The following is a 17,000-nucleotide window of genomic DNA, read 5'->3' as shown; positions in this document are numbered from 1 at the left end:
GCTATAAAACACAGATGTTGAGATGAACGTTGTAATTTGTAAGACCTCATTATGTCTATAAGACCCATTACATTAGCAAACGTTAGCATGTGAAAGCCCTGGTTCTGGCCCGTTCGCTGGGGTCTTCCTGATAGTTTTTTGGGGCCCAACTGAGCCCCATCAGCCAAGGCTCATCAACCAGGTTCTGGCTGGTGAGCTCAGTCTAACTTTTGTCCAGTTTAAGCCTGTGACTCTGTCTTCTTTACCTGAGAGTCACTTAAACCCAACAGGTTCCCCCATTTGATGCTTGACTTTGTTTTTACGTCTCCACCCCTCTAGAGGACTCTGTCTGCTGCTGTTTTTTTTTTTTTTTTTACAACAGTTTGTCCTTATGTTCCTGTGAATTTAAAACAGTTCTATCTCAATTTTTAAAAAAACAAACTTTTCCCAGATCCCACAGCTCTTGCTAATGACAGGCCAACAAAAGAAAGATCTGTTAGTGATACGGTAAAAGCTAAACCGTCTTGCCCAAGGACACAACGAACCATTTTGCTAAACGGCAACATCTGATTCATGTAAATATCTTCAGATTTTCACCTCATTGTGTGTATTTGTACTGTGTGAAAAAGATGTAGTGAAATATTAGCATTAGCTAGCTAGCTAATTGAGCTCATTTTCTCAGTTCAGTTCATCCCAAGGAACTTATAAAAAGAGCAAGTAGCAACAGAGGAAAAGAAAACTCTTCTCTGTTATTGTGTCTGTATGGATGTTGTATTCGTCGCTCTTTGTGACTGTTTACCGTCAACTCAAATTGTTTTCTATTTTATTGTTTTCTGAACTGGCTAACATTACCCTATTCATAGTGTGTGTTTGTCATTGATGACTATTGTGTGGAACAATATGTCTTATTTGTCATCAATCAAAAAATGAGCCAGTTTTTGCAATTTGCTGCTAGCTGCCATTACTGTCTGAATTGCTCTGGTGTTTCTGTGTGTGTTGGCTCTTGCGTGTTTGCATGCATGTTACTAATCAGGTTTGTTTATAACGCAAACATATTTATTTTACCTTTAAATTTCCTCATCCACTTATGGAAGAGTGTAGGATCTGTCGCTCATGAGTCTAAAGGCAGAAGTTCTTTGCTCCTTCCTATCCACGCCTCTGTCCAAAGTCCGGAGCCAGTTGGCGATAGACAGACGTATGAGGTGGCCAGCGCTGACCTAGTGTATTTATAACTGTAAATAGGTGTTTGCAGGGCAAACTTTGAGCATTTTTCTGTAAGGTCAATATCAGAATTGTCATTTCCAGGATGTGTCGTTGGGTCGGTTATATCTGTTTTGGAAGTATTTTGCAGTTTTGTAACGACACTTGTAATTTTAATGTTCATATTTATGCTGTACAGCACTTTGGTCCCTTGGGGTAATGTAAAACATTGGATTGGATTGGATTGATGGTAGCATTGAGAAATTCATATTGGGCCCTTGTCCGCAGTGATACAGGCATCACCATGTCTTTAGTGGTGAAGGAAAAGCTGCGGCAAAAGCCAAAGTTTACAATTTTCAAATCTGTCTACGTATCACCCCTCTCCTAGGGTAACGAGACTGTGACATTTCTGACAAAGGGAAGCGATTGCCGGTACAAGTGTGTGAAATTTACTTTGTCCATTAAATCTATTGAACCGGCCGCAGTGGTACGATGCAGAACTCCATGATCCAGAGGAAAATTTGGAATAGAACCACTGGTCCTCATCAAAAGCGATCAGTTCTGGTGCTTTGGGCATTGGATCAAAATGGCCTCAAGACCAGTGGAAGATAATAACAGATTGGTGTTTGTGCGCTGAATGGTCCTCTTGAGAATGGCAAGCAAGACTGTGTTACTGTCAATTTCTAATGCAATTTTTCCCCCAAACTCAGTCCAAGCCTTTGTATTTCAAGAGGAATGAGAAACAGAGCAGCTGTGACCGCTGGAGTGCATGCAAGACAAAGGAGGAAGTTTCAGATTGAGCTGTTAGAATCAACGGACAGTCTTCCTCTTTTTTTGTGTGTTTTTTTTTGCTGTTTGAATTGTCATTTTCTTTATCAATTTCATCATAAACAATCGTTAAAACATTTCCGTGAGAAAACTCTTCAAAGTTACGCCGCTCTGAAGAGGGAAAAAAATGAGAGAAAGAAAAGCAAACAGGAAGAGAAGATGTGTGCAACGAGTAAGGAGGAGGGTGAGCATGAGAGAAGAAGAAGAAGAAGAAGAAGAAGAGCTAGCAAAGGGTGCATGAGGTGAAGAGGGAGGGAGAGAGAGCGAGCGAGAGAGGGAGGTGTGCAACAATTTCCTGTAGTTGCATGCTGATCTGAGTCTCTCAACCTCTCCTCTCTGAGTTTGTGTGTCGCAGAGCGGAGCAGAGACGAAGCTGAGCGGAACAGGATGCAGGCGATCAAATGTGTGGTCGTTGGAGATGGGTACGCCATTATTTCTTCTTCACTTTTCTTGCCTTAGCTTCAGCTGCACTTCTGGGGTTGTCTCAAAGTTTAGATCAGTCGATGGGGTTGATGATGATGATGATGATGATGATGATGATGATGGTGATGACGATGCCAGAACCTGAGCTTTAGGTGTCAGGATTCCAGCAGAGAGACGAGGCTGAATCGGAGCTTCTCCAACTTCCGCAGTGATGTGTCAATAACTCAAACGGAGAAGGTCCCGCGTTAAAGCCGTAGCCTTCTCTGTGTTTTTTTTCTTTTTCCTTGTTTTGATGCTACTGATTTTGCTGTGTGGGCACTGAATGAGCCGTGCAGGTCACAACATGCAGGAAAATGCGTTGAAGGAGCAAAGTAAAAGTGCAGCTGCCCCTTTTTAGAGAAGGGGTTGAAACGGCTGTTTATTTAAAGGAGAAAATAAGAAGAAAATAAACAGAATTTGGTGAATTTATTTGCTTGAAACTCTTCTCTTCTGACAAATTTGAACCATGTGTCACATAAATTTAAAAAAAACCCAAAACAAAACAAATTGCTTCTCAAAGCAACATCTTTGAGATGACTTTTATCAGACTAAAGCTACTTTCCTTGCCTGGTTGAGCGATGAAAAAAGGCAGTTGACCCATCGGAGGTTTCACGCAGGCAGTGCTGCTGCATTTCCTCATGTGCTGAGCTTCCTGTTGCACATCTCTGATTTAGAGATGTCAAGCAAGACGCAGAGGAACTAAGGAACAACACACGAATAACGATGCTTATCAGTAAAAGTCAAAGCACGGGGGTGACGCTTCCACTGCCAAAAACGTAAAAGCGAACCGAGTGACAATCCAAAGGTCGTAGAAATAAGTGGAAAAGAGTAAAAAAAAATTAGTCAACGGTAGGAGTTTTTACTTTTTGGTGTGTGTGTATCGGTGTGCGCGGATGAGTGTCAAAAACACACCACACAAAAACGCTCCTCTTTGGATGATTAAAAATAGATCACGACTTTAGGAACAGGCGTCCAAAAACCTGCCAGAAAAAGCGACCAACTCGTGTAAAACTGTTTATTTAATTGCTCTGACGGCAACATTTCCACGTTTCGTTGATGCAGCAGGCAGAGACTTCAGTTGCGCTGGTGACGCAACACCATGTCTCGGGCTCGGGCTTGCAAGCCGGACCTTGTGGAAACTATTAAAAGAAGCGGAGCAGCTGTGCGCTCTGGGGGAACACGTGTCTGTCGGTCTGACAGCGCGACTCCAAAAAGAGGAAGTCGGTTTTAGATTGCAGGGAAGTTTGCTCTTTGAGTCTCCATATAACCTTCAAGTTAAACTTGACCGCTTTAAATATTTATGACCTGATGGGACCAGAGATTTAAAGTCCTTCACGAGTCAAAGTGGTTACAGTTTGACCTATAAAATATGCAAATCTAAAGGTATTTTAGAGAATGTGAACGAAGAAGGATGTCTTAGTAGAAAGATTTTTGCACGATTTTTTTTGTGAACAGAGCGCCACATTTCATGAAATTACTTCAAACTTGATCAGAAATACCAATAAATGTAAAACTGTCACTTTCTAGGATAGACCAGTTAAATCCATGACATTTTAAGCCGATGAAGATTTTACCAATAGCAGTACTTCGGTGAAGGAATTCAATATTTAGGAGGCAAATGGTACAAAGCAAAGACTGCACTTGCAAAAATGTTAACTTTATCCACTTTTTAAAATCCATCCATGCTCTGTTGCCAGTAAGTAAAATATTTACCGGTGCAGTATTATGTGTTTTCCAGGCACATAGTGACATTTTATGGCACAATTAAGTAACTATGTTAGCTTCAGTTGTTATACAAATGCTACATATAGGCAACATGACCTAAAAAGAATATCACTTCATAATTTATCACCATCAAATTGGGCCTCTGTCTCTTTAAAAACTCCTGCTCTTTCTTAAACTCCGCCTTCAGGAAGTCATCACAACATGGCTCCTCTATTAACCCTTTAACAACATTTTTACCAGTGTTTCACTGACAAGTAGCTCCTACAACGAGCTCAGCGGATCCTCAGTTCCACCAGGTGTTTGCTAATTGCTGCTGGCTAGTCTGAAGGATCCGAGCGGTGGGAGTTGCGGGGGGAAAGGAGCTCTGTGAGGCTTGGAAACTGCAGCTCTGAGGAGGAGCTTTGTCCTCAAAGGCGGAGCTAGGTCCAACCAGGCGTTTTGCATGGTTGCCATGGAGATGAAATGATTTCTCAAACGTGAATGAAAGAATTAAGACAATACTCCTGGCATGTTTTTGATGAGTGGATAGCATTATAACATGATTTAAAGTAGAAAAACTAAAGTCTATTTAACACAATCCTGCCTCTTTAACAGTGTTTATATCTCATATTTTTTTGTTCTCTGTCCAAGACATTTTCCTACATTGCACTGTAGGTTGATTTAGAGTATTCTGGATGACTGGGACGAAACCAGCAATGCCCTGACTAAACGACAGCTACTCTCTCACCTGACCTACAACAGGGACATTTTTATTTGACAAGTATTTTTACATCCAGTACAAACCGTAATCAGTAATCATAAAAGTCCGATAGTGTAGGACTGTCTGCGCTCAACGGGTCAGCCGCCATGGCCCATCAATGACAGGCTGGGACCAAAATCAGGGACATTTGTCAACCTATCAGATTGACTTCATGAAAAGATGGCGCAGTTTGAACCTGATGGAACATCGTAGTACGACTACATGAACAACAAGTCTGAGGAGAAACCAAAAACGATTGCAGGAAACGACAGCAGAGAAGAACAATGTATGTTTACTCTGAATCAACATGCGTGTTAATAGAAACTAAAACACTTCAGAAATGTTTGCCTTTTTTATCTCAGACTCAGCAAATGTATTCACAATCATAACATAAAGAAGTGAAAGTAATGGGAATGAATTTCGCATCAGCTAAAAATATGAAGCGTAGCTTCATTCAAAACCACAATGTAGACATTTATTCAGGCGATAATCATAAGGCTGATCTCATCCAGTCCACGTTGTACCGTTTTGGTTTTCTATGGTATGAAGAGAAAAGCGGGTAACTTACAGAAATGTGTATTACAAGTTTGATATTTACAGTGTGTGTCTGTAAATTACTGTTGCCACAATGTTACATTCTTCACTTTTTTTCTATTTTAATAATTGTCTGATCTTGGGGTGAAAGACTATTGGTTCTTTTGTTGTTGTTTTTTTTAACCCAAAGATGTTTTAGCAAAAAATGACATAGGCCTTTATTTATGCAGAGAACTCGAATAATTATTGGCTGAATTCATAAAGCAAGTAGGGTCAACTTCTGTTTGCTTACCTTGGCCATCTTCATCAGTGCATACTGAACGTCTGCATAGCATAGGATGAGATTAATTTGTGTGATTAAAGATGTATAAAAGATTGTATAAAATTAAAATGCTCATGCCACAGAATTTTTCAACATGTAAAAAAAAAAATGGTGGCCAGACTTAGATTGGAAATCAAATTGTATGTCCTCTTACATCAGATATTATATCATCCAGTAAAGTTTTTGCTATTATGTTAGTGCACCAGGGTGACACAATAATTCACATTTCTATGTTGGTTTGCTGAGGTTTTACCTCACGAAACTCTGGATCGCTAAAATCGACCGTCATTGTTGCAAACATACATTTTTTGGCAGCATTTTTCTTTTATGTTTTAGTGTGTAACTAGTGCTGCAGTTCTGGACTGAAAACAAAAAAAGACTCCTAAAATATGAAACGAAGTGAAGCATAAAAACAGGAGTAGAAACCAAAATGTTTGTTTTAGGATTTAGTGGATTTCACTTTATGTTTAGGGTTTAGTCTTAAAATGGCCGGTTCCTGTTTTCAGCTTCTACTGATGTTTCTGAAACACTTCCTTTCTGACACTCGAACACTTCACCACTCGGCTCGCACACACCCACACACGCACACACACACACACACGCACACACACACATTCATGCACACAAATAATGGCAATAAGTTATAGAATGCAGTCGTTTAAAACCCTACCTTTACTCAGCATCTGGCTTCGTGCCAAACCTTTTCAGTTTACCAGATAGATAGATAGATAGATAGATAGATAGATAGATAGATAGATAGATAGATAGATAGATAGATAGATAGATAGATAGATAGATAGATAGATAGATAGATAGATAGATAGATAGATAGATAGATAGATAGATAGATAGATAGATAGATAGATATCTTGTTTTATAACTTTGTCACTGAATGCAGACAGTGACAAAGGGAAAAAAAAAAAGTTAGGGGGGAAAAAACAGTTGCACGTCAAACTGTGCAGTGGTGAACTATCATAATTATATAAAAACATAAGTATGTGGAAAAAAACCACCTTGTTAGAAAACGAGAACATTTCAGACACAACATCAAGAGATGTACTTTCAGGGGAAAACACGTTCAAACAAATTCCTCAGAAGTTTTATTCAGAACCTCGTCTGCTTGAAGTACGATTGTTTTTTCATTATTTATTTATATTTTTTTTTCTGTGAATCGGCGACACGTTGTTGTTGTTGTTGTTAAACACTAAGAGCAAATTCCTGGAACAAAATTAGAAGCGGGCCAGTCGGTGCTTGTTGACCGGCCTCTCTCCTGCGCTGCTCCGTCCCTGCGGTTGCTGAAGCAGCCGGTTTGGCGAGCTCCCGTAATCACTCCCATTCCGCCTGGTTTTACAGCCCTGCAGGGATGTTTTTTACGGTTTGCTTTAAAGTTGTTTTATTCTGCGCCCTGAGTCTAAGGTTGGCTCTTGAGCGCGGCGATTTGCAACTCGGAATAAGTTTTGCAAGTTCTGCAGTTTTTCATGCAATTCCTTATGGCCTGAAATGTCACAGAATCCAAACCGGGCAACTTTCTTAAAGTTTGAAGACCTGTTTTTTTTCCCTCCCACTTTTAAACAACTCTGCAAATAAGTAGGTCACCGCCGCAGTAACTCATTTCAGTTCGTGTGCTTGATGCATCATTTCCTGTCAGTGCAGGATGTCTTCTTTTTTTTTCTAATTCTAGTTGCATTATGTGGGTTTAATCAATAAATATGTTGCATTGACATGAACATGCTATAACTCATTATTGTTTTGGGTGTTGATGGGTTTCTATGCGTTGATAGAAACCCATCAACAAAAATACTAATAAAAAGGTGTGTCTGCATTCAGTGACAACTTTTTCAAATTAAATAGTGCTGAACATCTTCACATTGATCAGCACCCCAACGAACTGGTTCTGATTTTAAAGTATCTGCAAGGAATTTAGCAATATTTGCGCATTTCTGAATGTGACTTTTTGTTACTCGCCATATCAATTATGAGGTGTAACTTGACCTCACTAAAGCTGCAGTATTTAACTTTTATATATGTATATAAAAGTCAAGACATTGACTTTGAAACATTGAAACTGTCGAGACATTGCAACAGTTTGACATGAGGCAGATTTTCTGCCTTCCCCCAGTGCAAACTAGAAACAACCAATCAGAGCCAGGAGGCGGGTCTTAGCGCTGTCAATCACAATCTTGCATGGCGCCCTCCCTCCCTTGCGCTCTGCTACTCTGCAGCTACCATAGACTGTTGTGACTACTGTCACCTGCAGGTGGGAGTTAGATCGTTGATTTTTGCATGAATTGTCATGATGGCGGATTCGCGAAAAACTGGAGGGACTGATTGGTGTGTTTTGGCAACATACAAAATTAAAAAACTGCTTTGATTTGATTGATAAATTAATATTTGAGCATACAACTGTTCTATTTATGCATCCCTTTGGAGACTAGAGGGCCTCATAAGCAGCTTATGCGGGCCAGATTTGGCCCCCGGGCCTTGAGTTTGACACATGTGCTCTACAGTGACATTTTCTTGACATTACCCGGAGTGATTGTTGTTGTTTCTTTTGTTACAGAGCTGTGGGTAAAACATGTCTTCTCATCAGCTATACCACCAATGCCTTCCCTGGGGAGTACATTCCTACAGTGTGAGTATAATATACACACGCCTACACGCCCACACACACACACACATTTTCTGCTTTTAGGTTTTAAGGTTACACCTAAAATCCAGGCATACATGGACATTTGTCTGGAGCAACGCAAACAACTCAGGAGCAATTTGAAATATTTCGACTTTTGCCTTCTTCATGACAATAACAACCGACACGTGCCGCTGTAGATATCTGGAAGCGCTAACAGGAGCAGGTCGGGACAAGCAGCGACCCTCAGAGGAAGACATGCCTCTTTTCAAACTCAAGCGTCTTCGAAGCTTAGGAGAGGAGCAACAGGAAGAGACCTTTTCGCTCACATTCCCTTTCTACGTGTCACTGTGCCACTGACCCACAAACACCACAGAGTGCTTCATGAGAGGCATCACAGTGCAGGAGGACATGTTGCACTCGCTCGGTTGCAACATGTACTCTGACAGATTATGACTCAATTTGTAAAAAATAAAAAAAAAATTATCTTGACAAATTTAAAATAAACTATTTTGCATCATTCAGTCTTAAAGAAAAGCAGAAATTTTATCAGCTGATCTTTTTTTTTTCTTTTGGAAACCAAAAGGAGGGCAGAGTGAGCAAGTACTCTATTTGGCTATTTTTTTTAAACAAATTGAGGAGTAAAGACTAGTTTCACTGATATAATTTATTATATCAGTGAAACTTATTATTAATTATTATTCCAATTTCATCAAGTGTAATCATCAGTTTTACACTTGATGATTAAACTACAGTATGCTAGCAGACAGTCCCAACCTGTAGCTTAACAAGCTGCAGTATGTTAAACTGTAGCTTAGCTACCACCGTATGTTAAGCTACAGTTTAACATACTGTTGCTTGCTAAGCTACTAGTTGGGGTTTACTGCTAACATACTTTAGCTTGTTAAGATAACAAATATGTTAGCTAACATTCTTAAATTAGCATGTGAGCTATGTTAGCTTAACAAACTAGCATCTTGTTAGCTTACAGCTAACATACTTGTTAAGCTTTACGATCCAGCTGCTCACCTCCAGCTACTGTGACACCGGCACTTCTTGAAACCAGGTCTCAGAGTGAAACTTGTCTGTAAAAACCCCCAGCTAGAGGAGGTGTGAAAGCGCACATGTGCAGAATGCATGCATGGGCAAAATAACATTGAAAACAATGGCGGCTCGCGTTGTGCTGTGTGTGCCGTTTCTGATAAGAAATATGTGTTACATGAGACGGGCCACTGTTTTAAATGAGGTGGATGCTAAAGATCAAAAGTTCAAGGATATGTTAAAATCACAGCGCCATGTGGTGGCCTGGCATGACAGCTGCAGCGGATTTGAAGAGTCTTGGTGGTCTAGTCTAAACATTGAACTTCTCTCCAATCAACATCTGAAAATAGCGGCAGTTTTTAGACAGTGGTCTCATTTAAACGTAGCCACAATTGCTTACTCTGCAGAGTTTGTCTTTGGGGGCGGAGTCGTCATAAGGGACTAATAAGCCAATCAGAAGCAGACTCTTTGAGTTACATGAAAGATATATCATGCTAGAAATAATGTCTGTCAGTCTATTCCTGTAAGCTAAAACCTTATGGCAATTTTAGTTTTCACATTCGGGTACATCATACACAATTATTATGCTAAGTAAAATGAGTTTCACATGATGTATTTAACACAAACGTAATCAGCAATTAACGTCACAACAGAGTTTGGATATTTTTGCAACTTCCTGATTTTCTAAACTGGCTAAATAAAATTATTACTCTCATGCATTAAGGTCAAACTTTGATCAGCATAGCTGTCAAGGTCATGTTCTGCCCGGCTAGCTTTGTGGGTATTCTGTCATTTTCTGTGTCTGTTCACATTTTTTAAAATGTTCTTTTCATTGTTGCTGTTCCTATTCATACCTCACCCATTTCATTTATGTCTTTATAGAGAACCACTTTTAAATGCCAGCTTCCTAAACATAATGACAGAGTTCTACAAACGCCTGAAAGTCTACTACAGTGTTTTGTTTTGGCCGTGTACCCTGATATTAGCACCTCGGAAAATGTTCCCCTTACATTTATTGGTGCTTTTTATTTGTTATTCAGTGATTAAAAGGAAGAAAATAGGCTGGCTTCTTCATGTACTATTCTTGAAGATACATCATGTTTCAGGGGATTCTTTTATTCTAATTTTTGGTTTAGAGGTCCAAGCGTATTAGTCATTGTTAGGATCATTGAAGTAATAGTGCAGTCCAGGTTAAACTATTCCTTTCTGTTCATCCTCTGACTCTTTTGGGTCATTTTATTGTCATTATTGATAATGACACTATTGTTAGATAAGCTGTTTGGTAAATTGTAGTGAGCCCACTTGGTTTGAAGACAAGCAACCTCCTCAGTTTTAATGTTGGTTTTTCACGTTTAACAGAGATGGCTTATTTTAAACAACTGGAGTTTCCTGCCTGAAATGTGTTCATTACTGTCCCTTTAAAAAGTTATAGGAACGACTAAATCTTTTGGATTTAAACATCTATTATTTTTTATTAAAATGTTTCAATGGGATCAGTTGGCTTGATCTATAACTTACACCCACAGATCCAAAACTACAGCACCAGACAGAAAGAGACTTTGCCACACAATAATCACCAATGATAGATATAAACAATTAAGTATTTGGAGATACCTTAATTTTTTTTCTTACCAAAATTAGTAAAATAGCAAAATAAATAAATAAATCAGAAAACAGTTCACTTTTTAATTGCTGCAAGTTTGAACTGTCTGAGACGGACATATGAGAGCTAATTTGAGCAAATGTGTGACACAGAAGCAAAACTGAAGCTGAATGTTTGAACTTTGCTAAAGGGAAAAGTGGCTTTGACCCTAGAAGAGGAAGTCAAACATGCATTGTCATGCTTTGGCTTTGCTTTGCATTGCAGTTTTATGTTCTTAGCTTTAGAAAAAAAAAAAAAAAAAAAAAAAAAAAATATATATATATATATATATATATATATATATATATATATATATATATATATACAGTTCAGCTTTGTTTTGAGGCAACAACCATGCCGTGTTTTTATTTCAAAAATCATTTTTGGTGAAAAATACACCTGCTCAAAGAGGAGTCTGTAGTGTTTAATTTCGGCCACTAAGTGGCAGTGTTGCTTAAAATTTTGATCTGTAAATCGCGCCTAAATAAATGACTTATTCTTATTGTTTTATGACATCACAAAGTCTCTTGGGTTCTTTCTAAGAGGCATTATTTTTATTTATTTTTTCGTTTTCTAGTTTTTTTTGTTTTTGGCGCTAATAGGCCTTATTTGAAAGTATTCTGTTAGGAAAGGGAAGGAGGTAAAGACATGCAGCAAAGAAACCGAGGACGGTAAAGGTCACGTCCAGGTCTCGGTGTGGGGCTCGCGCTCTAATCACTGCGCCATGTTTCTTTTTTTCTTCTTCTTTGTATCATTTCCTATTTCAAATTGTTCATATAACTTTACTGTGTGTCTGTGGCGCCAACAAATCAACTGACCGATAGCTTAAATCGCTTGTTAAGTTGAAGGCTCACTTACTGGCTCTCTGACGGACGACTGACCTTCTGTGTTTTCCAGCTTTGACAACTACTCGGCTAATGTGATGGTGGACAGCAAGCCGGTGAACTTGGGCCTCTGGGATACAGCAGGACAGGAGGATTACGACAGGCTCCGCCCGCTGTCCTATCCACAGACGGTATGCAGTCGTTTCCACACGCCAGGCGTTTCATTAGAAAACAAAATCCATCTTAAACCCCAGCTGTGGAGAGTGATGCGATTTAAATTGCAGCTGTCAAATTTATACCAAATGTCAGTCTGACGGAGCCGTGTTCTCATTGATTGGAGCAACAGGGAGGGAAATAAAAGAAAAGTGTTTGTTCATGATGATGCAGACAGCAAAAGGAAATGAACCATCTGTCTGTCAAAAGAAATATTGAGGCGATAAGAGACTGCTGCATACAGCTTTTTAAAGATGGAGAGACAAGTTGCCAGATCAATATCTGGTCATTTATAAGTCAGTAGACGTTTAAACTGATGATTAAATATCCCACCAACCACATAAATTTAAGATGAACAATCTTTTTTTCTTTTTTCTATTTTGGTCTGTCTAGGACGTCTTCCTCATCTGTTTTTCCCTGGTCAGCCCAGCCTCGTATGAGAACGTCAGAGCCAAGGTGAGTCTCAATTTCTTACACCAAAAAGCTTTCTATAAGTCGATTACATCTAATTTGCGTGGCAACTTGTCATACAATGACATGCAGGACAAAGTGATTTACAAGAATAAACAAGAAGCCCCAAGAAGCAAACAACTAGATAAAACTGTTATAAAGGATTTGTGTTGGTACATTGAAATAGCACTTATATTTCTAAAAGTAATCAGGGAAGAAGAATGTTTTAAGAAAATAAAGCTGGTGTAATTACACTGATCCAAACCAACAATCACTTGTCTCCAGTTTGAGTCGATTCAGTTCGGTTTGTCAATTTGCAACAATGTCATCTCAAGGCTCTTTTTATCAGGTAAAGGTTCAAATCATATCAAGAACTGCATAATCATATCACTTACAATACATCACAATCATATAGATAGATTTCAATTTGATTTTGTACTCAAAATTTGATCCTAATTGCAAAACAGAGCAGTTAAATTGAGCTCAAGAAGCAACTTTCATAATTGTTTGAGTCTAATAAATGCCCAACAAGAATCCAGTAAAGGTAGCAGCAGCATGATTCATTTGGTAATTCTCACAACTAGTGTGCGTCAATCCGATGGTGCAAGCAATGCTATTAAGATGGCTGCATTTGTCAGTCAAATACCACATCCATTACAGACTAATGGACAGGAAGAAGTGAGTGTAGAAGTGACAAAGGGAAGGGTGGATGAGAAAAAACGACGATGAGGCAGAAAACAAATGGGAGAAACGTCTGTGACATAAAGATGAAAGGTCACAGCTGCAATTCTGACAATAACCTGTTTATTCTTAAAGAAGTAAAATGCAGCTATGTTTGATTTGTGTTGCAGCACTTAAATAAAGTTCTCTTGGTGGCTGTCTTTGTTTTCAGTGGTACCCAGAGGTTCGTCACCACTGCCCATCCACCCCCATCATCCTGGTGGGCACCAAGCTGGATCTGAGGGATGAGAAGGAGACCATTGAGAAGCTGAAGGAAAAGAAGCTGGCCCCCATCACTTACCCACAGGGTCTCGCTCTGGCTAAGGAGATAGGTAAGTTGGGGCGTGGCGACGGTGTGTTGGGTAGAGCGAGGAATGCAACCCGTGTTCGGAGCCTTCAGCTCTTGTCACGGCTCGTTGACTTTTGCCAAATGTCTTCTCCCTCTCTCACAACCCTCTTGTGTACTGTGAAATAAAGGCCACTAGAGCCAAAACATCCTTACAAAAAAGAGAGAGGTAAATAGCACTTGTGATGTCTTCTTAACGTTTTGAATGTCTTCGTGCCCTTCCTTTACTACCGTAAAACTAGAAATCGCTGCAATTTACCCTGTTGCTGAATATATACGTTATTTGAAGGTTTATTTGCATGTATGTGTGTCGTTCTCCGTGCGTTCAGACGCCGTAAAGTACCTGGAGTGCTCTGCCTTGACTCAGCGCGGCTTGAAAACTGTGTTCGATGAGGCCATCCGGGCCGTGCTCTGCCCCCAGCCTGCCAAGGTCAAGAAGACCGCTTGTTCAATGCTGTAAAAGGTGAGGCACACGTGGAGAAAGGGGGCAGGACGTTTAGGAAAACAACATTTTGTACAGTTTGCAACACGAACAAGGAGAATAAAATGAGTCACAGTTAAAAAGAAAAAAAAAAGGGTAGAATTACGGAAACAAAGTTTCTGAAGAATTAGAAATGACCTTGACGGAAACATGATGTACAGGTTGACCTGCTTTAGAAATCGGTGTACTTTCTTTGGTCGTCAGTCTGCCTTTAGGCTCCACTGGAAAATAACTGCTAAACCAACCGGATGGTGGCAGACTCCATTACTTTGATCGCTGTTTTGGGTTTCAACTCTAATATCTGCAATAACTACAGAATATGCAGAAGGTTTGGCATCAAACCCAAACACAACCTTATGGTCTGTATGGAGAATTATTAGCTGCCAGGACTGCTAGCTCATGACCGTAGATGAGGTAGCATTGCCCCAAACAAAGACCTAACCCATCCAGCCACTTCCTGCTCCATCCTACCATCACTTATGAACAACCTGAATTGAATTATTTTAGGCCTGAATTGAATTAGGCAATTTATTTATGCCTAAATAAATTGAATTATTTAGGCATACTGAGGAAAGCCCTCAGAGTTAGCAACCGACTGTCTGTACATGGAAACTGTCAATAAACAAAAACACAAGTCTCTTACTTGAAGTACTAAATTCTGCATGTTTATCTGCAGCTGTAAAACATTCAGTCAGTTTTCCAAGGAAATAGAAGCCGTTGTTACTTGGAGTTTAGCCATAAATGAACCTTAGTTCACACTTGTTACCTCAGTTTCCATCTCCAGCAACACCGTATTCACTCAGTCAGCTCATTTATTTCACTACTTCTCATTAACAGTAATAATATCCTTATCTACAAAACGTAGACAAAAAACGTAGCAGAGTCGTAACAGAGAGAGTCAAAAATAAACATTTTTTTTCTTAAACCTGCTTGCACTTGCTAGCTAAGCTAGAACAGCTAGCTTAAGTGCTAGCTACTCTTAAGCTAGCACTTAAGAGTAAGCTGTAGTAAGTTCTTTACTACAGCAAAACATCAGTAATTATAGTGAACACATCAGGGAAGCTTTCCAATTAGCTGGGAAGAAACATTTAAACCTTCCAGTAAACCAAGAGTTTGATAAACAATACTGTTAGCTGCAGCTACTGCACTGGTACTGCGTTAGAAGCTAAAACGCTCAGGATTCAATTATAACAATAATAATATATATATATATTTTTTAAATGACTCGATTTTGGTTTCCTGCTGTTTTGGAATTAATACAATAATTGCATCCTTGCTGTACAGTAGAAAAGCAATATGCTGAGAAATTATGATTTTTTTTCACCAGAGTAAGATATGGAATAGTAAGTCTCTGAGCTGCTGTAATTTAAAAAAAAAAAACCTTTTATTAATTTTGAGAACATGTTTTTCAATTAATATCCTATGATTTACATTTCTGCTTCAATGTGTGATTTATGTACGTTGTGTTTGAACAGGACAGGACAGGAAAGGAGCAACGCCAGGCATTCAGACTGCTGACTCTGCCTTAAGAGAAGATTTTAAAGTTCTTTTGTCAAAGTTTCTTATAAATCTCCACTGTAATTTTATAAAACACCTGGACAGTTACGGTTAAATAGCAGCAAACATCTATTAGCAGCCTTCTAATACTGAGCAATATGGATGCTGCAAGAGATTCGACTTCTCTGTCTAATATGGAAAATTCTCATAGTAACTGTCCCAGGTTTGCACACTGTGTTATCACTCTATGAGCTTATGAGAAATGTATATGTTACTTTTTTTGGTGTGTCTAATTTACAATCCTAAAAAAAAAAAAAGTAGCTGTGCAACATATCAGAGTAACCATTCTTATTGCAAGCAGTGTTTCCATGAGATGTGTTCAAGGTGTACCGTTGAGACGCTTAATATAAATGCATGAATAAAAAATATCTTGATCAAAAGTGTTGTAATAAATAGATATATTTGTTATGGTGTTTAAAAATAATAATAAAAACTCACAAACAAAGTGAAGTTTTCCATGAGAATGAATTATGTGAATTCATTTGTGAAAAAATTCCCCTCCCCGCGTGTCGCGCTGCCAGATGTGCATCACGGTTTGCATGGCCGCTGCAGCAATGGATGAGCGAGCGTCTGAGATAATGGTGATTTATCTGATGGCATTCCTGCCATCTGTTATGAGCCTCATCCGTCTCACTTTGCCTTCCTGAAGGGCAAGACGTTGTGGCAATAACATCAATCTGATTCATTTGCGCCGATCACCAGCGGGAAACCTGATTAATGGTGAGAACGCGAGGTGGAACGCATTAGCCGCTCTCTGTCTGAGGGTCGGGTCGCGTCGGTTTTCTAAAGCTCAAAGCCGAGGTTAAGAGTATAATGACAATTCTTTGTCGATCATTTCTGAATGTAATAGAGTGTAAAGTTTCATAAACTTAATACTAACAGTGTTATTAGAGGCAGAGGTGCTTCCAGTTAAAGATTATACAAACCTCTGGCTGCCAGAGTCACACAAGGTGAGGCCGGTAAGAAGATTAGTTTGGATGTTTTTATTAGTGATAATGAACAAAATTAACAAATTGGACAACTGACCATTATTCAACGATGTCACCAACAACTTACAGTCCAAACACACAATGTACTACGGCTGCAACTCTTATATTAACCTTTTGAAATCAAAGAGTGTGGTCCAAACCTCAATTTACTTATTTCTCCTGACAGATCAGTATTTCATCCAGAGTTGATTCTTCTGCACATCCACTTAGCTGATGACAGAGACTGATTTTAATCATTTTGTTTATGTCCACAAATGTGGACAAGGTAAGACGTAAGATAAAATCCACCCCTTCGATCACAAACATTGTGCTGGATGAAACT

At 39.2% G+C, this 17,000-nt stretch overlaps 1 protein-coding gene across 1 annotated transcript; it reads left to right on the top strand.

Annotated features, from left to right (window-relative positions):
• The first annotated feature begins 2,255 nt into the window (after positions 1–2,255).
• Positions 2,256–16,069, top strand: LOC102225118 (Rac family small GTPase 2). The gene is made up of 7 exons (XM_005809603.3): positions 2,256–2,429; positions 8,350–8,421; positions 11,996–12,113; positions 12,529–12,591; positions 13,478–13,637; positions 13,981–14,114; positions 15,608–16,069. The coding sequence occupies exons 1-6, from the start codon at positions 2,395–2,397 to the stop codon at positions 14,109–14,111; spliced, it is 579 nt and encodes a 192-aa protein (XP_005809660.1). The 5' UTR covers positions 2,256–2,394; the 3' UTR covers positions 14,112–14,114; positions 15,608–16,069.
• Positions 16,070–17,000: the final 931 nt, after the last annotated feature.

The sequence above is a fragment of the Xiphophorus maculatus genome, chromosome 5 (assembly GCF_002775205.1).
Source record: "Xiphophorus maculatus strain JP 163 A chromosome 5, X_maculatus-5.0-male, whole genome shotgun sequence".
In the NCBI taxonomy this organism is placed as follows: domain Eukaryota; kingdom Metazoa; phylum Chordata; class Actinopteri; order Cyprinodontiformes; family Poeciliidae; genus Xiphophorus; species Xiphophorus maculatus.
The sequence above is the reverse complement of the archived record's forward strand: the minus strand, read 5'-3'. Positions and strand labels throughout refer to the sequence as shown.